The sequence below is a fragment of the Coregonus lavaretus genome (genome assembly GCF_964263955.1).
Source record: "Coregonus lavaretus genome assembly, chromosome: 1".
Classification (NCBI taxonomy): Eukaryota; Metazoa; Chordata; class Actinopteri; order Salmoniformes; family Salmonidae; genus Coregonus; species Coregonus lavaretus.
In genome coordinates this window covers 4,891,145-4,916,478 of record NC_139988.1, presented here as the reverse complement: position 1 = coordinate 4,916,478, position 25,334 = coordinate 4,891,145, and the positions used below count along the sequence as shown (strand labels likewise).

Here is a 25,334-nt window from a genome sequence, read left to right as displayed (position 1 = left end):
TGACCAGTTAGAGGGGAGGTGTTCTAGGCTATAGTCTAATGACCAGTTAGAGGGGAGGTGTTCTAGGCTATAGTCTAATGACCAGTTAGAGGGGAGGTGTTCTAGGCTATAGTCTAATACCCAGTTAGAGAGGTGTTCTAGGCTATAGTCTACTGACCAGTTAGAGTAGAGGTGTTCTAGGCTATAGTCTACTGACCAGTTAGAGGGGAGGTGTTCTAGGCTATAGTCTACTGACCCGTTAGAGGAGAGGTGTTCTAGGCTATAGTCTAATGACCAGTTAGAGGGGAGGTGTTCTAGGCTATAGTCTAATACCCAGTTAGAGGAGAGGTGTTCTAGGCTATAGTCTAATACCCAGTTAGAGAGGTGTTCTAGGCTATAGTCTAATGACCAGTTAGAGGGGAGGTGTTCTAGGCTACAGTCTAACAACAATATGAGGGAAAAAGACGGACCTCCCAATAACAAGGAAATTACATGGTATAGTCCATACTATTCGCTTTACTGCAGAGGACAATGTGTGTTTATGTGTGTACGTATGTATGTGTGTGTGTGAGTGAGCGTGTGTTACCTTCCAGAGCAGCACAGCCAGCAGTAGGAAGATGAGTATTCCCACAAGTAGGCTGATGGCAATGATCCAACCAACAACATAGCCTCTTGGCTCCTGGCTATGGAGCGCCTCGAACACCAGCTGAAACACAATGACAATACAGTTAAACGTAACCTCAAACACAGACACACATAGAGACATACAGCCAACCACAAGCTAAGTACTATAACATTTTTACATTTTTACATTTTAGTCATTTAGCAGACGCTCTTATCCAGATCGACTTACAGTTAGTGAGTGCATACATTATTTTTTTATTTTTCATACTGGCCCCCCGTGGGAATCGAACCCACAACCCTGGCGTTGCAAACGCCATGCTCTACCAACTGAGCTACACCCCTGCCGGCCATTCCCTCCCCTACCCTGGACGACGCTGTGCGCCGCCCCATGGGTCTCCCGGTCGCGGCCAGCTACGACAGAGCCTGGATTCGAACCAGGATCTCTAGTGGCACAGCTAGCACTGCGATGCAGTGCCTTAGACCACTGCGCCACTATAAGTACTGTAAGTTAAGCTAGGTACTGTAAGTGCTGTAAAATAAGCTAAGCACTGTAAGTACTGTAAACTAAGATAAGTACTGTAAACTAAGATAAGTACTGTATGCTAAGCTAAATACTGTTCCTAAGTGACAACCTCCAAGGCCAGAGAAAGGGCTAGCCTAAATAATGTCTCTGGAGGGGAGACATGGCCCGGTCGCTAACTGGAGAAGTGTGTGTGTGTTTGTGTGTTTGTGTATGTGTGTGTGTGTGTGTGTGTGCGCGCCAAGGATACAGTAAAGGGATTATAAGTATGAAGAATGGATACTACAGTACAGCTGGGTGGAGAAGAAACTGTGGAGGTTTCAGATAAAATACAGTGTTTCACAGTTTTCACTACTGATGCTAACCAGCACCCCGTCAAGGTGTGTGTGTCTGTGACAGACCTGGGTTCAAATCCTATTTGAAATATTTGAAAACAAACAAATACTTGATCTGTGCTTGATTGAGCTGAGCAAACTCTCACAGTATTGAAGAAAGATCTAAAATATTATTATTTGAACCCAGGTCTGTGGGTCTGGGTCTGGGTTGTGGGTCTGGGCAGGAAATCACTCCTTCCTAGATGTCAGACACAATAACACAGCATTCCAACTGGAATATGGTGCATAGCAAAAAGGAATACTGTAACATGTTAAGTTAAGAATACAGTCAGGCTGCATCCCAAATGGCACCCTATTCCCTATATAGTGCACTACTATTGACCAGGTAGGGTCAATAGAGAATACGTGCCATTTGGAAAACAGCCTCAGTGTTATCAGACCGCTTCACCGTGTGAGACTCCAGTCCTCATGGGATTTTAGGATCCAAATGTGTCATGAAAAACGCAACACTGACCGAAAAACCAGGACAGAGAAGACAGACCAAGAAGACGGCCAGGAAAATCTTCTTTTAACTGCATCTCCTCCAGAATGCTTTTCCACATTTCTTCTTTGATTTCCCTCCCATCGTGGAACTGTACCTTCTGTCGTTATGGAAGCCAAACCACTAAAACGTGTATGTGCATGTGCAATGGAAACATACAGTATGTTAGGTTCTGATCCGTACTCTGACTGACTGACTCCAGCTGAGTTTGTGCTGAGCTATCAATATTGAACAAATGTCTACGGGTACTAAAACGTAAGGAACCATTTAAATCGAGTCACTGAGATTATAACTGACACAGCAGATTATTTGTATTCTCCTATCATTTATCAGTAGTGGTTTAAGGTAGTGAATTGACCAGACGCTCAGGGGGGTGGGAGGTGTAGCTGGGGGAAATTAAAGTAGTCACTAAGTGCTGGGAGAGCAGTAGGGAACGGACACATTCACACATTCACAGTCTCGTCTGATTCAGCGGCTGAATTAGCCAAGCTCCTCTTGGGGCCTGGGGGTCACGCAGCAGCGCGGTGGGGACTAGGTCAGGAGATGGAGCTGCGAGCTGGGGTCTGGAGGTCATCAACGTAATCAGCTGAGAGGATCTGGGATAAGTGAATGCCGAGCGCTCATCACTTCATTCCACTGCACCACAGGCACATCCAATCACTCAACGCATCGAGGCCTGCTGCCCTGTGTGTGTGTGTGCTACCCTGCTGTCTCTGAGGAGATCTTGTCCTTGAGGACCACAGCTGAGGACCCCCAAATACAACACCGCCACAACCCCCATGACATCCAGGTTGATCTGGCTTCCTGCCTCCAGCTGTTCCCCAGGCTTCAATCTCCATTAGATTCAGCTTCTAGATTCACCCCTCAGGGCTGGCTGAGGCACATCACAGCAATAAACTGGCTGTTAGAATGTCTCACTGACATCATGATGTGTCTACTGCATGCTGAAACTGATCCAACACGCTGATTGAACACTAAGGTAACCTGCCTAAATGACTACCGACCCATAGCACTCACGTCTGTAGCCATGAAGTGCATTGAAAGGCTGGTCACGGCTCACATCAACACCATTATCCCGGATACCCTAGACCCACTCCAATTTGCATACCGCCCTAACAGATCCACAGATGATGCAATCTCTATTGCATTCCACACTGCACTTTTCCCACCTGGACAAAAGGAACACCTACGTGAGAATGCTATTCATTGACTACAGCTCAGCGTTCAACACCATTGTGCCCTCAAAGCTCATCACTAAGCTAAGGACCCTGGGACTAAACACCTCACTCTGCAACTGGATCCTGGACTTCCTGACGGGCCGCCCCCAGGTGGTAAGGGTAGGTAACAACACATCTGCCACGCTGATCCTCAACACGGGGGCCCCTCAGGGGTGCGTGCTCAGTCCCCTCCTGTACTCCCTGTTCACCCATGACTGCATGGCCAGGCACGACTCCAACACCATCATTAAGTTTGCAGACGACAACAGTGGTAGGCCTGATCACTGACAACGATGAGACAGCCTATAGGGAGGAGGTCAGAGACCTGGCCGTGTGGTGCCAAGATAACAACCTCTCCCTCAACGTGATCAACACAAAGGAAATGATTGTGGACTACAGGAAAAAGAGGACCAATCACGCCCCCATTCGCATCGACGGGGCTGTAGTGGAGCAGGTTGAGAGCTTCAAGTTCCTTGGTGTCCACATCACCAACAAACTATCATGGTCTAAACACACCAAGACAGACGTAAAGAGGGCACGACAAAGCCTATTCCCCCACAGGAGACTGAAAAGATTTGGTATGGGTCCTCAGATTCTCAAAAAGTTATACTGCTGCACCAGAGAGCATCCTGACTGGTTGCATCACTGCCTGGTATGGCAACTGCTCGGCCTCCGACCGCAAGGCACTACAGAGGGTAGAGCGTAAGGCCCAGTACATCACTGGGGCCAAACTTCCTGCCATCCAGGACCTCTATACCAGGCGGTGTCAGAGGAAGGCCCTATAAATGGTCAAAGACTCCAGCCACCCTAGTCATAGACTGTTCTCTCTGCTACCGCATGGCAAGCGGTACCGGAGCGCCAAGTCTAGGTCCAAAAGGCTTCTATCCCCAAGTCATAAGACTCCTAAACAGATAATCAAATAGCTACCTGGACTTTCACTTATAATTCACTCTATTCCAATTCCAGTTGGTCAGAAGTTTACATACACTAAGTTGACTGTGCCTTTGAACTGCTTGGAAAATTCCAGAAAATGATGTCATGGCTTTAGAAGCTTCTGATAGGCTAATTGACATCATTTGAGTCAATTGGAGGTGTACCTGTGGATGTATTTCAAGGCATACCTTCAAGTTCTGTGCCTCTTTGCTTGGCATCATGGGAAAATCAAAATAAATCAGCCAAGACCTCCACAAGTCTGGTTCATCCTTGGGAGCAATTTTCAAATGCCTGAGGTACCATGTTCATCTGTACAAACAATAGTACGCAAGTATAAACACCATGGGACGACGCAGCCGTCATACCGCTCAGGAAAGAGATGCGTTCTGTCTCCTAGAGATGAATGTACTTTGGTGCGAAAAGTGCAAATCAATCCCAGAACAACAGCAAAGGACATTGTGAAGATGCTGGAGGAAACAGGTACAAAAGTATCTATATCCATAGTAAAAAGAGTCCTATATCGACATAACCTGAAAGGCCGCTCAGCAAGGAAGAAGCCACTGCTCCAAAACCGCCATAAAAAAGCCAGACTATGGTTTGCAACTGCACATGGGGACAAAGATCGTACTTTTTGGAGAAATGTCTTCTGGTCTGATGAAACAAAAATATAACTGTTTGTCCATAATGACCATCGTTATGTTTGGATGAAAAAGGGGGTTGATTGCAAGCCGAAGAACAAGTTTGACATTTTAGTCATTTAGCAGACGCTCTTATCCAGAGCGACTTAGTGAGTGAGTGCATACATTTTCATACACCATCCTAACCGTGAAGCATGGGGGTGGCAGCATCATGCTGTGGGGGTGCTTTGCTGCAGGAGGGACTGGTGCACTTCAGAAAATAGATGGCATCATGAGGAAGGAAAATTATGTGGATATATTGAAGCAACATCTCAAGACATCAGTCAGGAAGTTAAAGCTTGGTTACAAATGGGTCTTCCAAATGGACAATGACCCCAAGCATACTTCCAAAGTTGTGGCAAAATGGCTTAAGGACAACAAAGTCAAGGTATTGGAGTGGCCATCACAAAGCCCTGACCTCAATTCTATAGAAAATGTGTGGGCAGAACTGAAAAAGCGTGTGTGAGCAAGGAGGCCTACAAACCTGACTCAGTTACTCCAGCTCTGTCAGGAGGAATGGGCCAAAATTCACCCAACTTATTGTGGGAAGCTTGTGGAAGGCTACCTGAAATGTTTGACCCAAGTTAAACAATTTAAAGGCAATGCTACCAAATACTAATTGAGTGTATAAATAAATAAAAACTAAAATAAATCATTCTCTCTACTATTATTCTGACATTTCACATTCTTAAAATAAAGTGGTGATCCCAGCTGACCTAAGACAGGGAAGTTTTACTAGGATTAAATGTCAAGAATTGTGAAAAACTGAGTTTAAATGTATGTGGCTAAGGTGTATGTAAACTTCTGACTTCAACTGTACATATTACCTCAATTACCTTGACTAACCAGTGCCCCCGCACATTGACTCTGTACTGGTACCCCATGTATATAGCCTCGCTACTGGTATTTTACTGCTGCTCTTTAACTCTTGAGTGTGCCGTCTCTAGCCAACTCTCCTGTTATCTCTCTCAGAATGACCTTCTTGATCCAAACCAGTCAGGTTTCAAGACTGGTCATTCAACTGAGACTGCTCTTCTCTGTGTCACGGAGGCTCTCCGCACTGCTAAAGCTAACTCTCTATCCGCTGCTCTTATCCTTCTAGACCTATCTGCTGCCTTTGATACTGTGAACCATCAGATCCTCCTCTCCACCTTCTCCGAGTTGGGCATCTCCGGCACTGCTCACTCTTGGATTGCGTCCTACCTGACAGGTCGCTCCTACCAGGTGGCGTGGCGAGAATCTGTCTCCGCACCACTCGCTTTCACCACTGGTGTCCCCCAGGGCTCAGTTCTAGGCCCTCTCCTATTCTCTCTATACACCAAGTCACTTGGCTCTGTCATATCCTCACATGGTCTCTCCTATCATTGCTACGCAGACGACACACAATTAACTGATAACAAGGTGTGCGAATCGCATCTCTGCATGTCTGGCAGACATATCAGTGTGGATGTCGGATCACCACCTCAAGCTGAACCTCGACAAGACGGAGCTGCTCTTCCTCCTGGGGAAGGACTGCCCGCTCCATGATCTCGCCATCACGGTTGACAACTCCATTGTGTCCTCCTCCCAGAGTGCAAAGAACCTTAGCATGACCCTGGGCAACACCCTGTCGTTCTCCGCTAACATCAAAGCGGTGACCCGATCCTGCAGGTTCATGCTCTACAACATTCGCAGAGTACGACCCTACCTTACACAGAAAGCGGCACAGGTCCTAATCCAGGCACTTGTCATCTCCCGTCTGGATTACTGCAACTCGCTGTTGGCTGGGCTCCCTGCCTGTGCCATTAAACCCCTACAACTTATCCAGAACGCTGCAGCCCGTCTGGTGTTCAACCTTCCCAAGTTCTCTCATGTCACCCCACTCCTCCGCACACTCCACTGGCTTCCAGTTGAGGCTCGCATCTACTACAAAACCATGGTGCTTGCCTACGGAGCTGTGAGGGGAACGGCACCTCCTTACCTTCAGGCTCTGATCAGACCCTACACCCAAACGAGGGCACTACGGTCATCCACCTCTGGCCTGCTAGCCCCCCTACCTTTACAGAAGCACAGTTCCCGCTCAGCCCAGTCAAAGCTATTCGCTGCTCTGGCACCCCATTGGTGGAACAAGCTCTCCCACGATGCCAGGACAGCGGAGTCACTGACCACCTTCCGGAGACACTTGAAACCCTACCTCTTTAAGGAATACCTGGAATAGTATAAAGTAATCCTTCAGAGTGATGTACTTACTGAAGTGTCTTCTGGTAGCCCCTGCAGTACCTCTATTGCCCTCCCGTCCACTCTCACATTACCCCTAGTCACGAACTGGATCAGCGACGAGCTGTCCTGTAGGTAGGTGTGTGTGTGTGTGTGAGAGAGAGAGAGAAGGGGGAGGGGGGATTCATGCAACTTCCTTCAGATCCATACTGTAATAAACATTATTAGCCTAAGTAAAACAAAAATATACTAACCATGTAACAACGATGTAACAACATGTAACAACTATGTAATATCCATATGCTTACCCTCTTCAGTATCTCTGTGTTTAGTAGAAGTTTCACATCTATACTGACAGCTTCCTCTTTGGACTGGGAGCCCAGAGTACATGAGATGGTTAAACATGCTCTCCCTGGCCGGTCACAGTCCTGTTGGAGGGATGGGATGGGAGAGAGGGGGAGAGACAGAGAAAGAGGGAAAGCGAGAGCGAAAGCGAGAGAGGGAAAGCGAAAGCAAGAAAAAGAAAGAGAGAGAGAGAGGGAGAGAGAGAGAGAGAGAGAGAGAGAGAGAGAGAGAGAGAGAGATGAACAGATGTTACACAGCACACACATGATACATCACCAAGGGAAACACTTTCAGTGAACCTAAAAGTCCACTGACTGGGACCGTCAAGGTGTGTGTGTGTGTGCATGCATCTGTCTGTGTGTGTTCATGGGTGGGTGCGTCTGCATCGGTGTGTGAGTGTATGGGCCCTCTCTCTCTTTGTTTGTGTGTGTCTCTCTTTCTCTCTGTTTATTTACCAGGACCCTGCGTCCAGACTTGGTGAAGAATGCGAACATGGTGTGGAAGATACTCTCTCTGTCCTGGGGGATGGAACAGGGCTGGGTGTTCCTATGGGAGGTGCAGTTCCCTTGCCCCTCCGCCACCTGGGGAGACAGAGGAAGAGGAGGAGATAGGATGGGAGGAGGAGGAGGAGGAGGAGGAGGGAGGAAGAGGAGGGAGATGAGGAAGGGAGGAGGAGGATGGAAAGAGGAGGATGGGAGGAGGAGGATGGAAGTTGGAGAGAGAAATATCTCAGGAATGTTGTACAACACATTCTACAGGTGAGTAGAGGACTCCTGAGAGAGACAACACATTCTACAGGTGAGTAGAGGACTCCTGAGGGAGACAACACATTCTACAGGTGAGTAGAGGACTCTCCTGAGAAAGACAACACATTCTATAGGTGAGTAGACGACTCTCCTGAGAGAGACGACACATTCTCCTGGTGAGTAGAGGACTCTCCTGAGAGAAACCAATAATTTTACTTTAAAGACCCACTGATATATTTCTCATAATTTTTAAGATTTTACAATATGTTTATTGGTTTTTACTTGTTTTAAAGCAGGGGCACAACTTTCACTGGGGACGGACATGTCCCCCCACATTATGAAATTGCATTTCTGTCCCCCCCAGTTTTAGCATTGGAATGTGATACAAAACGAGGCAATGGTGTGCTTTAGGACCATGCGGACGCCTCCGAGCGGTCGGGTAGGCTGTTTGGAGTGTTTATCCGACTGAATAAAATATATACAGTGAGGGAAAAAAGTATTTGATCCCCTGCTGATTTTGTACGTTTGCCCACTGACAAAGACATGATCAGTCTATAATTTTAATGGTAAGTTTATTTGAACAGTGAGAGACAGAATAACAACAACAAAAATCCAGAAAAACGCATGTCAAAAATGTTATTAATTGATTTGCATTTTAATGAGGGAAATAAGTATTTGACCCCCTCTCAATCAGAAACAGTTCTGGCTCCCAGGTGTCTTTTATACAGGTAACGAGCTGAGATTCGGAGCACACTCTTAAAGGGAGTGCTCCTAATCTCAGCTTGTTACCTGTATAAAATAAACCTGTCCACAGAAGCAATCAATCAATCAGATTCCAAACTCTCCACCATGGCCAAGACCAAAGAGCTCTCCAAGGATGTCAGGGACAAGATTGTAGACCTACACTAGGCTGGAATGGGCTACAAGACCATCACCAAGCAGCTTGGTGAGAAGGTGACAACAGTTGGTGCGATTATTCGCAAATGGAAGAAACACAAAAGAACTGTCAATCTCCCTCGGCCTGGGGCTCCATGCAAGATCTCACCTCGTGGAGTTGCAATGATCATGAGAACGGTGAGGAATCAGCCCAGAACTACATGGGAGGATCTTGTCAATGATCTCAAGGCAGCTGGGACCATAGTCACCAAGAAAACAATTGGTAACACACTACGCCGTGAAGGACTGAAATCCTGCAGCGCCCGCAAGGTCCCCCTGCTCAAGAAAGCACATATACAGTACCGTCTGAAGTTTGCCAATGAACATCTGAATGATTCAGAGGAGAACTGGGTGAAAGTGTTGTGGTCAGATGAGACCAAAATCGAGCTCTTTGGCATCAACTCAACTCGCCGTGTTTGGAGGAGGAGGAATGCTGCCTATGACCCCAAGAACACCATCCCCACCATCAAACATGGAGGTGGAAACATTATGCTTTGGGGGTGTTTTTCTGCTAAGGGGACAGGACAACTTCACCGCATCAAAGGGACGATGGACGGGGCCATGTACTGTCAAATCTTGTGTGAGAACCTCCTTCCCTCAGCCAGGGCATTGAAAATGGGTCGTGGATGGGTATTCCAGCATGACAATGACCCAAAACACACGGCCAAGGCAACAAAGGAGTGGCTCAAGAAGAAGCACATTAAGGTCCTGGAGTGGCCTAGCCAGTCTCCAGACCTTAATCCCATAGAAAATCTGTGGAGGGAGCTGAAGGTTCAATTTGCCAAACGTCAGCCTCGAAACCTTAATGACTTGGAGAAGATCTGCAAAGAGGAGTGGAACAAAATCCCTCCTGAGATGTGTGCAAACCTGGTGGCCAACTACAAGAAACGACCTCTGTGATTACCAACAAGGGTTTTGCCACCAAGTACTAAGTTTTGCAGAGGGGTCAAATACTTATTTCCCTCATTAAAATGCAAATCAATTTATAACATTTTTGACATGCATTTATCTGGATTGTTTGTTGTTATTCTGTCTCTCACTGTTCAAATAAATCTACCATTAAAATTATAGACTGATCATGTCTTTGTCAGTGGGCAAACATACAAAATCATACAAGATCAAATACTTTTTTCCCTCACTGTATATATATATACAGCTCTGGAAAAAATTAAGAGACCACTGCAAATTTCTCTTAAATCAGCATCTCTACATGTATGACAGCCATTCCATTCCAGTGTCTGTTGAATTCCAACACAGGCACACCTCATTCTACTGAATTAGGTACTGATTAGGTGATCACCTGAACCAAATCTTATTTAACGGGGAAAAGTATAAAAACCACTGCTGTGGTCATCACTATCCTCTTGCAATAGGACCAGCTGGATGGCAAAAACAGTGCTAATAGCACCTCAAAAGTAATATTAATTTAAAAAATAACTATTGACCATGCCAAAAGAGTTGAAAAGGAAAGTTTTGAGTGAGGAAAAGAAAGGTTCAATTCTGGCTTTACTGGGAGAGGGATACAGTGAGCGTCAGGTTGCTTCCATCATTAAAATGTCAAAGACGGCGGTTCATAAGAACAAGGTCAAGCAGCAGACATTGGGGACAACAAAGCTACAGACCGGCAGAGGGTGAAAACGACTCTCTACTGACCGGGATGACCGGCAACTCATTCGAATGTCACTCAACAACCGTAGGATGACATCAAGTGACCTACAAAAATAATGGCAAACGGCAGCTGGGGTGAAGTGCACGGCGAGGACGGTTCAAAACAGGCTCCTAGGGGTAGGGCTGAAGTTGTGCAAAGCTAGAAAAAAGCCCTTCATCAATGAGAAGCAAAGAAGAGCCAGGCTGAGGTTTGCAAAAGACCATAAGGATTGGACCTTAGAGGACTGGAGTAAGGTCATCATCTCTGATGAGTCCAATTTTCAGCTTTGTCTAACACCTGGTTGTCTAATGGTTAGACGGAGACCTGGAGAGGCCTACAAGCCACAGTGTCTCGCACCCACTGTGAAATTTGGTGGAGGATTGGTGATGATCTGGGGGTGCTTCAGCAAGGCTGGAATCGGGCAGATTTGTCTTTGTGAATGTCACGGTTTCGGCCGAGGCTGCCTCTCTTCCTTGCTCGGGCAGGCTTCGGCGGTCGTCGTCTCCGGAGTACTAGCTGCCACCGTTGTATGTTTCGATGTTCGTTTGGTTTTGTCTTGATGTTGTACACCTGTTTTCGTTTAGCGCTCATTAGTGTCCTATAAGTTCTCGTTGTGTTTGTCAGGTGTTGTGTGTGATTGTCCTCGCTGTCGTGTTTGTGCGCTACTGTTGGTCATCTGTACTTCGTTGTTTTCCTCCTCTGTTTTAGGAGGGTTCTCGCACATGTTAGTGCGCATTTTGGTTTACGCCTGTGTGCGTATTCTCTCGTCTCCGGGCTTTTTGGCTCGTGTATTGAGTGAGTTTTCACTAAAGTCTTTTGGACTAAGTTTCTGCGTCCTGCGCCTGATTCCTGCACCACACCCACCTACAGCACCCACTGACAGAATCACACACCTTAAGGATGGAATCAGCAGGAACCGCAGCAGCACCTGAGTCTCTGGAGGATAGGGTCCGTGAGCAGAACGATCAGATCCTTCGTATCGGGACCGCCCTGCAGGACGTGATTAACACCCTTCAACGCTGGGAGACCAGAGGGACACCCACAACTCCACCTCCCGTGCCATCACCATCGGCCAGTCAGCCCATTCAAGCTCCGGAACCCAGGGGAATTCGGCTCTCGCTCCCGAGGGCCTATGATGGGACCGCTGCCGGGTGTCAGGGCTTCCTTCTACAGGTGGAGCTATACCTGGCCACCGTACACCCGGCGCCCTCGGGACACGAGAGCGTGTCCGCCCTCATCTCCTGTCTTACTGGCAAGGCGTTGGAATGGGCCAACGCCGAGTGGAGGAGAATAGACGCCACCACCATCACCTACTCTGAGTTCTCCCGCCGCTTCAGGGCTGTGTTTGACCATCCACCTGAGGGGAAAGCGGCGGGGGAGCGTCTGTTCTACCTCCGGCAGGGGAGGAGGAGCGCCCAGGAGTTCGCTTTAGAATTCCGAACTCTAGCGGCGGATGCAGGGTGGAATGAGCGGGCCCTCATCGATCACTACCGCTGTAGTCTACGAGAGGACGTCCGTCGGGAGCTGGCCTGCAGGGATACCAGCCTCTCTTTCGATCAGTTAGTGGACATGTCCATCAGGCTGGACACCCTGCTGGCTACCCGCGGACGTTCCGAGGGGGGTCCGTCCATTCCATCCTCCAGCACCTCCGAGCCGAGCCCTATGGAGCTCGGGGGTGCTGGCGCTAGAGAGAGGAGGGGTCGGAGCACGAGGGGGGCCGTCCTCTGCACCAACTGTGGCCGTGGAGGACACACCGCGGCTAGGTGCTGGGGAGGGTCTCCTAGGGGAGAAGACGACAGGCTCCGCACTGGGGAGTCCTTCCAGGTGAGTAGGCGCCCCACTTACCCAGAGCTCTCTGTTGCGCACGTCTGTATACCTGTGCGATTTCCACAGGTTGCACCTCATTCCCAGCATAAGGCGCTGGTAGATTCAGGCGCGGCTGGGAATTTTGTTGATAGAAAATGTTGTGTAGAATTAGGGATTCCCCTTCTTCCTGTTGACGTCCCATTCCCCGTTCATGCCCTAGATAGCCTTCCGTTAGGATCGGGCTTGATCAGGGAAGTCACGGCACCACTTAGGATGTGTACGCAGGGGGGTCATGAGGAGATTATCCAGCTATTTCTGATCGACTCGCCTGCGTATCCGGTGGTGCTGGGAATGCCCTGGTTGAGTATCCATAATCCGTCTATTTCGTGGCAGGAGAGGGCTCTGATGGAGTGGTCTGCCCAGTGTGTGGGTCGATGTTTAGGTGTTTCCGTGGGGGCTACCTCGGTGGAGAGTCCAAACCAGGTGCCCGCATTGCACATTCCCCCCGAGTATGAGGATTTGGCTATTGTGTTCAGTAAGTTGAGGGCGACGCAGTTACCTCCTCATAGGCAGGGAGATTGTGCGATAGACCTCCAGGCAGGAGCTGCGCTCCCACGGAGCCATGTGTATCCTCTGTCTCAAGAGGAGAAAAGAGCTATGGAGACTTACATAGACGAATCTCTGAGACAAGGATACATACGGCCATCCACTTCCCCTGCGTCCTCGAGTTTCTTTTTTGTGAAGAAGAAGGATGGAGGGTTACGCCCGTGCATTGATTACCGTAGTCTCAATCAGATCACGGTGAAGTACAGTTATCCACTTCCTCTGATTGCGACCATGATGGAGTCATTGCACGGGGCGCGTTTTTTCACAAAATTGGATCTCAGGAGCGCTTACAACTTGGTGCGCATTAGAGAGGGCGATGAATGGAAGACAGCGTTTAGTATCACCTCGGGGCATTACGAGTATCTTGTCATGCCATACGGGTTGATGAACGCTCCTTCAGTGTTCCAATCATTCGTGGATGAGATATTCAGGGACATGCAGGGGCAGGGGGTGGTCGTGTACATAGATGACATTCTCGTGTACTCGTCTACCCGAGTCGAGCATGTGGCCCTGGTGCGCCGAGTGTTGAGGAGGCTGTTGGAGCACGACCTGTATGTCAAGGCAGAGAAATGTCTGTTTTTCCAGGAGTCGATCTCCTTTTTGGGTTATCAGTTGTCTGCGTCAGGGGTGAAGATGGAGATTGACCGGGTGTCAGCCGTGCGTAATTGGCAAACTCCAACCACTGTTAAAGAGGTGCAGCAGTTCTTGGGGTTTGCAAATTACTACCGGAGGTTTATCCGGGGTTTTGGACAGGTGGCAGCTCCCATAACGTCTCTTTTGAAGGGGGGTCCGGTGCGTTTGCAGTGGTCAGCCGAGGCGGACAGGGCTTTTGGGAGGCTGAAGGACCTGTTTACTTCGGCTCCGGTGCTGGCGCATCCGGATCCCTCTTTACCATTTCAGGTAGAGGTGGACGCGTCAGAGGCCGGTATAGGAGCCGTGCTTTCGCAACGGTCCGGCACGCCACCTAAACTCCGCCCCTGTGCTTTTTATTCCAAAAAGCTCAGTCCGGCGGAGCGAAATTATGACGTAGGGGACAGGGAGCTGTTAGCCGTGGTACAGGCCCTAAAGGTGTGGAGGCATTGGCTTGAGGGGGCTCAACACCCTTTTCTCATTTTGACTGACCACCGTAATCTGGAGTACATCCGGGCAGCTAGGAGACTGAACCCTCGCCAGGCGCGGTGGAACATGTTTTTGGCCCGGTTCGTATTTAAGATCACGTACATCCCTGGGTCACAGAACGGTAAGGCAGACGCACTGTCTCGGCGGTATGACACGGAGGAGAGGTCCGTGGAGCCCACTCCCATACTGCCGGAGTCTTGTCTGGTGGCACCGGTAGTGTGGGAGGTCGATGCTGAGATCGAGCGGGCGTTGCGCACCGACCCTAGTCCTCCTCAATGCCCGGAGGGTCGGACGTACGTCCCGCTCGAGGTTCGGGATCGATTGATTTATTGGGCTCACACGTCACCCTCTTCAGGACATCCTGGTATTGGCCGGACAGTGCACTGCCTTAGTGCTAAGTACTGGTGGCCCACGTTAGCGAGGGATGTGAGGGTTTATGTCTCCTCCAGCTCGGTGTGCGCCCAGTGTAAGGCGCCTAGACATCTGCCTAGGGGTAAGTTACAACCCCTGCCCGTTCCACAACGACCATGGTCTCACCTCTCGGTGGACTTCGTCACTGACCTTCCCCCCCTCGCAGGGGAATACTACTATACTGGTCGTTGTGGACCGGTTCTCTAAGGCCTGTCGTTTGCTCCCTATGCCGGGCCTTCCTACTGCCCTACAGACCGCCGAAGCTCTATTCACCCACGTTTTCCGGCACTACGGGGTACCCGAGGATATTGTGTCTGATCGAGGTCCCCAGTTCACCTCCAGAGTCTGGAGAGCGTTTATGGAGCGTTTGGGGGTCTCGGTGAGCCTCAGCTCTGGTTACCATCCTGAGAGTAATGGGCAGGTGGAACGTGTGAACCAGGATGTGGGTAGGTTTCTTAGATCATACTGCCAGGACCGGCCAGAGGAGTGGGCACGTTACGTTCCCTGGGCAGAAATGGCCCAGAATTCCCTACGCCATTCCTCAACTAACCTAACCCCTTTCCAATGTGTGTTAGGTTACCAGCCGGTTCTGGCACCATGGCAGCAGAGCCAGATCGAGGCTCCTGCGGTGGATGAGTGGGTGCGGCGCTCGGAGGAGACGTGGAACGCTGCACACGTCCACCTGCAGCGGGCCCTCCGTCGTCAGAAGGCGAGCGCCGATCTCCACCGCAGTGAGGGGCCGGTGTACGCACCTGGTGATCGAGTCTGGCTCTCTACCAGAAACCTGCCCCTCCGCCTGCCCTGCCGGAAACTGGGTCGGCGGTTTGTGGGGCCGTTTAAAGTCCTGAGAAGATTGAACGAGGTGTGTTACAGATTACAACTACCTATTGAGTATAAGAATATTAACCCCTCGTTCCATGTGTCTCTTCTCAGGCCGGTGGTAGCTGGTCCACTCCAGGAAAATGAAATCAGAGAGACTCCTCCGCCCCCATTGGACATCGAGGGGGCACCGGCGTACTCCGTGCGGTCCATCTTGGATTCGAGACGTCGGATGGGGGGTCTCCAATATCTCGTGGAGTGGGAGGGGTACGGCCCGGAGGAATGGTGCTGGGTGCCGAGGAGAGACATTTTGGACCCGTCTCTCCTGACAGAATTCCACCGTAGTCACCCGACGCGTCCTCCTGGTCGTCCCCGAGGCCGGAGTCGGCGCACGTCTGGAGCCGCGCGTCAAGGGGGGGGTACTGTCACGGTTTCGGCCGAGGCTGCCTCTCTTCCTTGCTCGGGCAGGCTTCGGCGGTCGTCGTCTCCGGAGTACTAGCTGCCACCGTTGTATGTTTCGATGTTCGTTTGGTTTTGTCTTGATGTTGTACACCTGTTTTCGTTTAGCGCTCATTAGTGTCCTATAAGTTCTCGTTGTGTTTGTCAGGTGTTGTGTGTGATTGTCCTCGCTGTCGTGTTTGTGCGCTACTGTTGGTCATCTGTACTTCGTTGTTTTCCTCCTCTGTTTTAGGAGGGTTCTCGCACATGTTAGTGCGCATTTTGGTTTACGCCTGTGTGTGTATTCTCTCGTCTCCGGGCTTTTTGGCTCGTGTATTGAGTGAGTTTTCACTAAAGTCTTTTGGACTAAGTTTCTGCGTCCTGCGCCTGATTCCTGCACCACACCCACCTACAGCACCCACTGACAGTGAAGGAAGCATGAATCAAGTCACGTACAAGGTTGTCCTGGAAGAAAACTTGCTTCCTTTTGCTCTGACATTGTGCCCCAACTCTGAGGATTGTTTTTTCCAGCAGGACAATGCGCCATGCCACACAGCCAGGTCAATGAAGGTGTGGATGGAGGACCACCAGATCAAGACCCTGTCATGGCCAGCCCAATCTCCAGACCTGAACCCCATTGAAAACTTCTGGAATGTGATCAAGAGGAAGATGGATGGTCACAAGCCATCAAACAAAGCCAAGCTGCTTGAATTTTTGCACCAGGAGTGGCATAAAGTCACCCAACATCAATGTGAAAGACTGGTGGAGAGCATGCCAAGACGCATGAAAGCTTTGATTGAAAATCAGGGTTATTCCACCAAATATTGATTTCTGAACTCTTCCTAAGGTAAAACATTACTATTGTGTTGTTTAAAAATGAACATGAACTTATTTTCTTTGCATTATTAGAAGGCTGATAACACTGCATCTTTTTTTGTTATTTTGACCAGTTGTCATTTTCTGCAAATAAATGCTCTAAATAACAATATTTTTATTTGGAATTTGGGAGAAATGTTGTCAGTAGTTTATAGAATAAAACAAAAATGTTATTTTTACCCAAACACATACCTATAAATAGTAAAACGGATAATTTTGCAGTGGTCTCTCAATTTTTTACGCAGCTGTATATACAGTTGAAGTCGGAAGTTTACATACACTTAGGTTGGAGTCACTAAAACCCGTTTTTCAACCACTCCACACATTTCTTGTTAAACTATGGTTTTGGCAAGTCGGTTAGGACATCTACTTTGTGCATGACACAAGTAATTTTTCCAACAATTGTTTACAGACAGATTATTTCACTTATAATTCACTGTATCACAATTCCAGTGGGTCAGAAGTTTACATTCACTAAGTTGACTGTGCCTTTAAACAGCTTGAAAAATTCCAGAAAATGATGTCATGGCTTTAGAAGCTTCTGATAGGCTAATTGACATAATTTGAGTCAATTGGAGGTGTACCTGTGTATGTATTTCAAGGCCTACCTTCAAACTCAGTGCGTCTTTGCTTGACATCCTGGGAAAATCAAAAGAAATCAGCCAAGACCTCAGAAAAAAAATTGTCTGATTCATCCTTGGGAGCAATTTCCAAACGGCTGAAGGTACCACGTTCATCTGTGCAAACAATAGTACGCAAGTATAAACACCATGGGACCACGCAGCCGTCATACCGCTCAGGAAGGAGACGCGTTCGGTCTCCTAGAGATGAACGTACTTTGGTGCGAAAAGTGCAAATCAATCCCAGAACAGCAAAGGACCTTGTGAAGATGCTGGAGGAAACAGGTACAAAAGTATCTATATCCACAGTAAAATGAATCCTTTATCGACATAACCTGAAAGGCCGCTCAGCAAGGAAGAAGCCACTGCTCCAAAAACCGCCATAAAAAAGCCATGACTATGGTTTGCAACTGCACATGGGGACAAAGATCGTACTTTTTGGAGAAATGTCCTCTGGTCTGATGAAACAAAAATAGAACTGTTTGGCCATAATGACCATCGTTATGTTTGGAGGAAAAAGGGGGGTCTTGCAAGCCGAAGAACACCATCCCAACCGTGAAGCACGGGGGTGGCAGCATCATGCTGTGAGGGTGTTTTGCTGCAGGAGGGACTGGTACACTTCACAAAATAGATGGCATCATGAGGAAGGAAAATTATGTGGAAATATTGAAGCAACATCTCAAGACATCAGTCAGGAAGTTAAAGCTTGGTCGCAAATGGGTCTTCCAAATGTACAATGACCTCAAGCATACTTCCAAAGTTGTGGCAAAATGGCTTAAGGACAACAAAGTCAAGGTATTGGAGTGGCCATCACAAAGCCCTGACCTCAATCCTATAGAAAATGTGTGGGCAGAACTGAAAAACCGTGCGCGAGCAAGGAGGCCTACAAACCTGACTCAGTTACACCAGGTCTGTCAGTAGGAATGGGCCAAAATTCACCCAAATTTTACTAGGATTAAATATCAGGAATTGTGAAAAACTGAGTTTAAATGTATTTGGCTAAGGTGTATGTAAACCTCCGACTTCAACCCTATATATATACAGTACCAGTCAAAAGTTTGGACACACCTAGTGTCTCTCAACCAGCTTCACCTATGCCAAGAGTGTGCAAAGCTGTCATCAAGGCAAAGGGTGGCTATTTGAAGATTCTCAAATATAAAATATACTTTGATTTGTTTAACACTTTTTTGGTTACTACATGATTCCATATGTGTTATTTCATAGTTTTGATGTCTTCACTATTATTCTACAATGTAAAAAATTGTAAAAATAAAGAAAATCCTTGAATGTGTAGGTGTGTCCAAACCTTTGACTGGTACTGTATATGTCCCCCCCACTTCTAGAATCAAAGTTCTGTATAGGTCCCCAGGGTGTGGGGTTGAGAGTGTATGTGGAGACTGTTTGTATCCCAATTGGCACCCTACTCCCTATATAGTGCACTGGGTCGTTCCACTAAATGATATTTTAAGTCGAAATTGTGCACCAATATTGAATTTGATCTGTTAAATTGAATGAAGTGCCCTTCAATATCAATAGTGTGTGATTGTGTCACGCAGGAACTCCTGCCCCCTCGAGCATCCCATTGGTTCCTGCATGAACGCCCTTCCTCGAGCACACCATCTTGATGCTTGTGTGACACTTCTGATATTCTGGATGTTGTGGGTTTTACGAGGTGAGAGGAAGTTCTGTCCCCCAGCAGGAGGGAAGGCAGTGGGGATAGAGAGGGGCAGACGGTGCCCCTCCCTGACAGGTTTCCCATATGGAGTGATTTAGAACTAGGGTGATTAACCACCCCTCTCTCCCTCTCTCTCTCCCTTTCCCTCCACTCCCAATCCAGACCAGGCCTGTGGGCTCCCTCCCTCCTCCCCAGAAGTGGGACATTATATTTTGTGACATTAAATGCACTATGCATTATGTGGGTTGAATGTTGTAACAACACAGAATAAAACAATTAATAAAAGTCCCATGATGGTAGTGACTGACCACGACTGCTCACTTATAAACCATCATTTATTCACATTAGTTTACTTTAATAAAATGTTTTATTTGATGACTTTATTATGTAATTCCAAGTCATCATCTCATCTCTATAGAGCTGCTGTCTGCCAACATCACTATTTTAGTTCTTCAAAGTAAATAAGACATGTTGGTTAATCGCTCAGCACTACCTGTGTCTTTTTCACTTCCATCCACTGCCTGAGAGGCTGTCATGGCTGTGTCCCAAATGGAACCCTATTCCCTATACTGGGCACTACATTAGACCAGGGCCCATAGCCAAATGGCACCCTATTCCCTATACTGGGCACTACTTTAGACCAGGGCCCATAGCCAAATGGCACCCTATTCCCTATACTGGGCACTACTTTAGACCAGGGCCCATAGCCAAATGGCACCCTATTCCCTATATTGGGCACTACTTTAGACCAGGGCCCATAGCCAAATGGCACCCTATTCCCTATATTGGGCACTACTTTAGACCAGGGCCCATAGCCAAATGGCACCCTATTCCCTATACTGGGCACTACTTTAGACCAGGGCCCATAGCTAAATGGCACCCTATTCCCTATACTGGGCACTACTTTAGACCAGGGCCCATAGCCAAATGGCACCCAATTCCCTATACTGGGCACTACTTTTGTGTGTGTGTTTGTGTGTGTGAGAGAGAGCGAGAGAGAGCGAGCGAGAGCGAGAGCGAAAGAGAGAAGGAGAGAGAGAAAGAGAGAGAGAGGAGAGCGAAAGAGAGCGAAGGAGAGAGAGAGAGAGAAAGAGAGAGAATGAGAGAAGGAAAGGATTCTGAACAGATAGTTGACCTTCATAACTGCACCCTGCTATTAGCTGATTTATGAAAAATGATGTCATTTTGGCATCATTGTGAAGCCCACCACTTGGTACCAGGTAGTTACCACCTGCATTTAACTATTTTGTATCCATTGTTAACAGATTCTAAGTGAATACCAGGTAAGTATAATCTGAAACGAGCTATAAAATAAAGAGTTACCTTTTAGTTGTTGTTTTACACTGACATTAATACATGTTGGGATGACATTAATACATGTTGGGATGAATGTAAGATCATGACTGGAATTCAAGCAAATTGCAATACGGTAATATTTCCCCCACATTTTTTGAATCCCGGCCCATGTTTATCTTGTCTGTGTGTTAATAGATGTCTGTCACTCTGACCTACTGTATAAGAAGAAAACCTCACTGTAAAATGACCTCTCCTTACCCTATAGGAATATATAGGGATACTACAGTCAGACAGTGTTAACACAGAAAAAGGCTGTATCCCAAATAACACCCTATTCCCTGTGTTGTGCACTCCTTTTGATCAGGGCCCCAGTTTCATATCTCAGTGACTCCAGATCTACGTTGTGGATGTTATAGAATAGTAGCATGCTCCCCCAGTCCCCCATTCATTCCATGCAAGCTGTCTGATCCCTCCAAGTAATTCCAGATGTGGTGATGCAGGGTGGGATACGGTCTGACGTCCCTACAGTCTCTGCTCCAATCCTCCCATTCAAACAGTCAACACAATTAAAATGTTGAGCTCCCCCTATTCTACCTATATGAAAAGAGTGGTGCAGGGGTTATGATAAAGTCCTACTAAGCCCAAACCGGATGGGATGGCGTATCACTGCAGAACGCTGTGGTTGCCGTGCTGGTTAAGTGTGCCTTGAATTCGAAATAAATCACAGATGGTGTCACCAGCAAAGCACCCTCACACCATAACACCTCCTCCTCCATGCTTTACGGTGGGAACCACACATGCAGAGATCATCCGTTCACCCACACCGCGTCTCACAAAGCCACGGCGGTTGGAACCAAAAATCTCCAATTTGGACTCCAGACCAAAGCACAAATTTCCACCGGTCTAATGTCCATTGCTTCTGTTTCTTGGCCCGAGCAAGTCTCTTCTTCTTATTGGTGTCCTTTAGTAGTGGTTTCTTTGCAGCAATTCGACCATGAAGGCCTGATTCACATAGTCTCCTCTGAACAGTTGATGTTGAGATGTGTCTGTTACTTGAACTCTGTCAAGCATTTATTTAACGCATTAAGAAGGAAAGAAATTCCACAAATTAACTTTTAAGAAGGCACACCTGTTAATTGAAATGCATTCCAGGTGACTACCTCATGAAGCTGGTTGAGAGAATGCCAAGAGTGTGCAAAGCTGTCATCAAGGCAAAGGGCGGCTATTTGAAGAATCTCAAATATAAATTATATTTTGATTTGTTTAACACGTTTTTGATATTGTCACTATTATTCTACAATGTAGAAAATAGTACAAATAAAGAAAATCCCTGGAATGAGTAGGTGTGTCCAAACTTTTGACTGGTACTGTAGATATACAAGAAGGCCATTTTAGCAGCTCGTATTAAAGTGTTTGCCAATGTGGATCCACAGCACTCTGCTATGAAGGCAAACAAGAGTGATAGACTTCAGTTGGATAAAGGCAACAAAGAATGTGGATGGTGTGTAGGTCGATAAACCACTAAATAACGCCAAAGGTACTGACGTTTGGGTGAATGGGTAAATAGTGTGGACATATGGACAGGGAAATAATGTGGTATTATTGGTCTCCCCTCTGAGCCTGGTTCCTGTCTAGATATCTTCTTTCTAGGATGTTTTTCCTAGCCAATGAGCCTTTGGCTAACTTTTTCAAACAGAAATTTGCATCCTGTAGCACTAACTCCAAAAAGTTTTGGGACACTGTAAAGTCCATGGAGAATAAGAGCACTTCCTCCCAGCTGCCCACTGCACTGAGGCTAGGAAACACTATCACCACCGATAAATCTACAATAATCGAGAATTTCAACAAGCATTTTGCTACAGCTGGCCATGCTTTCCATCTGGCTACCACTAACCCGGCCACCAACTCTGCACCCTCTGCTGCAACTTGCCCATGCCCCCCCCGCTTCTCCTTCACACAAATTCAGACAGCTGATGTTTTGAAAGCGCTGCAAAATCTGGACCCCTACAAATCAGCTGGGCTAGACAATCTGGACCCTTTCTTTCTAAAACTAGCCGCCGAAATTGTCGCAACCCCTATTACTAGTCTGTTCAACCTCTCTTTCATAACGTCTGAGATCCCCAGAGATTGGAAAGCTGCCGCGGTCATCCCCCTCTTCAAAGGGGGTGACACTCTAGATCCAAACTGCTACAGACCTATATCCATCCTGCCCTGCCTTTCGAAAGTATTTGAAAGCCAAGTTAACAAACAGATCACCGACCATTTCGAATACCACCGTACCTTCTCCGCTATGCAATCCGGTTTCCGAGCTGGTCATGGGTGCACTTCAGCCACGCTCAAGGTCCTAAACGATATTATAACCGCGATTGATAATAGACAGTACTGTGCAGCCGTCTTCATCGACCTGGCCAAGGCTTTCGACTCTGTCAACCACCGCATTCTTATTGGCAGACTAAATAGCCTTGGTTTCTCAAATGACTGCCTCGCCTGGTTCACCAACTACTTCTCAGATAGAGTTCAGTGTGTCAAATCGGAGGGCCTGTTGTCTGGACCTATGGCAGTCTCTATGGGGGGTTCAATTCTCTATGCCACAGGGTTCAATTCTTGGGCCGACACTTTTCTCCGTGTATATCAATGATGTCGCTCTTGCTGCTGGTGCCTCTCAGATCCACCTCTACGCAGACGACACCATTTTGTATACATCTGGCCCTTCATTGGACACTGTGTTAACAAACCTCCAAACGACCTTCAATGCCATACAACAATCCTTCAGTAGCCTCCAACTGCTCTTAAACACTAGTAAAACTAAATGCATGCTTTTCAATCGAACGCTGCTGGCACCCGCCCACCCGACTAGAATCACCACTCTCGACGGGTCTGACCTAGAGTATGTGGACAACTACAAATACCTAGGTGTCTGGTTAGACTGTAAACTCAACTTCCAGACTCACATAAAGAATCTCCAATCCAAAGTTAAATCTAGAATCGGCTTCCTATTTCGCAACAAAGCCTCCTTCACTCATGCTGCCAAACATGCCCTCGTAAAACTGACTATCCTACCGATCCTTGACTTCGGCGATGTCATTTACAAAATAGCCTCCAACACTCTACTCAGCAAATTGGATGTAGTCTATCACAGTGCCATCCGTTTTGTCTCCAAAGCCCCATACACTACCCACCACTGTGACCTGTACGCTCTTGTTGGCTGGTCCTCACTACATGTTCGTCGTCAAACCCACTGGCTCCAGGCCATCTATAAATCACTGCTAGGCAAATCCCCGCCTTATCTTAGCTCATTGGTCACCATAGCAGCACCCACCCGTAGTCTGCGCTCCAGCAGGTATATCTCACTGGTCATTCCCAAAGCCAACACCTCCTTTGGCCGCCATTCCTTCCAGTTCTCTGCTGCCAATGACTGGAACGAATTGCAAAAATCTCTGAAGCTGGAGACTCTTATCTCCCTCAATAACTTTAAGCATCAGTTGTCAGAGCACCTTACCGATCACTGCACCTGTACACAGCCCATCTGAAATTAGCCCACCCAACTACCTCATCCCTATATTGTTATTTATTTTGCTCTTTTGCACCCCAGTATCTCTATTTGCACATAATCTCTTGCACATCTAGCATTCCAGTGTTAATACTATTGTAATTATTCTGCACTATAGCCTATTTATTGCCTTACCTCCATAACTTGCTACATTTGCACACACTGTATATATATTTTCTGTTGTATTTTTGACTTTATGTTTTTTTACCCCATATGTAACTCTGTGTTGTTTTTATTGCACTGCTTTGCTTTATCTTGGCCAGGTCGCAGTTGTAAATGAGAACCTGTTCTCAACTGGCTTACCTGGTTAAATAAAGGTGAAATAAAAAAATAAAATAAAATTGGCTATTGCTTGCTCTTTGGGGTCTAGGCCGGGTTAATGTAAATGCACCTTATGACAACTGCTGATGTAAAAAGGACCTCATAAATGAATCTGATTGATTGCATTTGATTTATAAACTGCTGTTGGAAGGTACCCACCTGTGTGTCCATGATGTGGAACATGTCGGCCCCGTTGCCAGCCAGTCGGTTGGGGATCCTGATGTCCACTATGGAGCCAGGTAACCTGCTGGGGCCATTGTTGATCACCTGGAAGAAGATGAGAGAGAGAGGTAGAGAGAAAAATTAGGGAGAGAAAGATGGTGAAAGGGTAGAGAGAAATAAAAGGTCAGGGGTAAGAGAGGTAGAGAATTAGGGTTAGAGAGAGAACGTGTGGGGGGGGGGTAGAAAGAAAGAAAGATGGATGAGAGAGGGACAGAGAGAGAGAGAGCGAGCGAGAGAAAGAAAGAGAGAGAGAGAGAGAGAGAGAGAGAGAGAGAGAGAGAGAGAGAGAGAGAGAGAGAGAGAGAGAGAGAGAGAGAGAGAGAGAGAGAGAGAGAGAGAGAGAGAGAGAGCGAGAGAAAGAGAGAGAGAGAGAGAGAGAGAGAGAGAGAGAGAGAGAGAGAGAGAGAGAGAGAGAGAGTTAGGGAGAGGGGGAGAGAGTGAGATCGAGAGAGTTAGGGAAAGAGAGTGAGAGAGAAAGAGTAGTGAGAGAGAGAGAGGGAGAGAGAGAGAGAGTAGTGAGAGAGTGATAGGGAGAGAGAGAGAGAAAAAGATAGATAGAGAGATATGTTTAGAAGGAGACAAAATAATATGATGCATGTGTTGACGAGGTAGATGGGGTGGATCTACTGGTACAGCCATATAAATATAATTGACTTGAATGGGGATTCCCGGATGTACAGGTGTCCCGGATGTACAGGTGTCACCAATACCTGAAAGGTGAAGTTTAGAGGCTGGAAGTTACACTCCATGTCCTCCAGCTGGACAAAGTGCGAGGCATCGATGGAGTTCCCATACACAAAGGACGTTGGGGTCACCAAACTGTAGAAGGATAGAAAGTGATATGGTATTGCACAGCCCCAACAGATTCATGCCATGAT

General features: G+C 47.5%; 1 protein-coding gene across 1 annotated transcript in view; it reads right to left on the bottom strand.

The window, feature by feature from the left end:
• The window catches only part of itga9 (integrin, alpha 9), a gene marked incomplete at its 5' end in the record, with an annotated part of 212,985 nt that overhangs the window by 8,927 nt on the left and 178,724 nt on the right, over positions 1-25,334 (bottom strand). The window contains 6 exons of the mRNA XM_084165747.1: positions 566-685; positions 7,056-7,151; positions 7,331-7,450; positions 7,823-7,948; positions 24,394-24,501; positions 25,167-25,275. Coding sequence (XP_084021873.1) covers positions 566-685; positions 7,056-7,151; positions 7,331-7,450; positions 7,823-7,948; positions 24,394-24,501; positions 25,167-25,275 — 679 coding nt within the window. The remainder of the gene's footprint in view (positions 1-565; positions 686-7,055; positions 7,152-7,330; positions 7,451-7,822; positions 7,949-24,393; positions 24,502-25,166; positions 25,276-25,334) is intronic.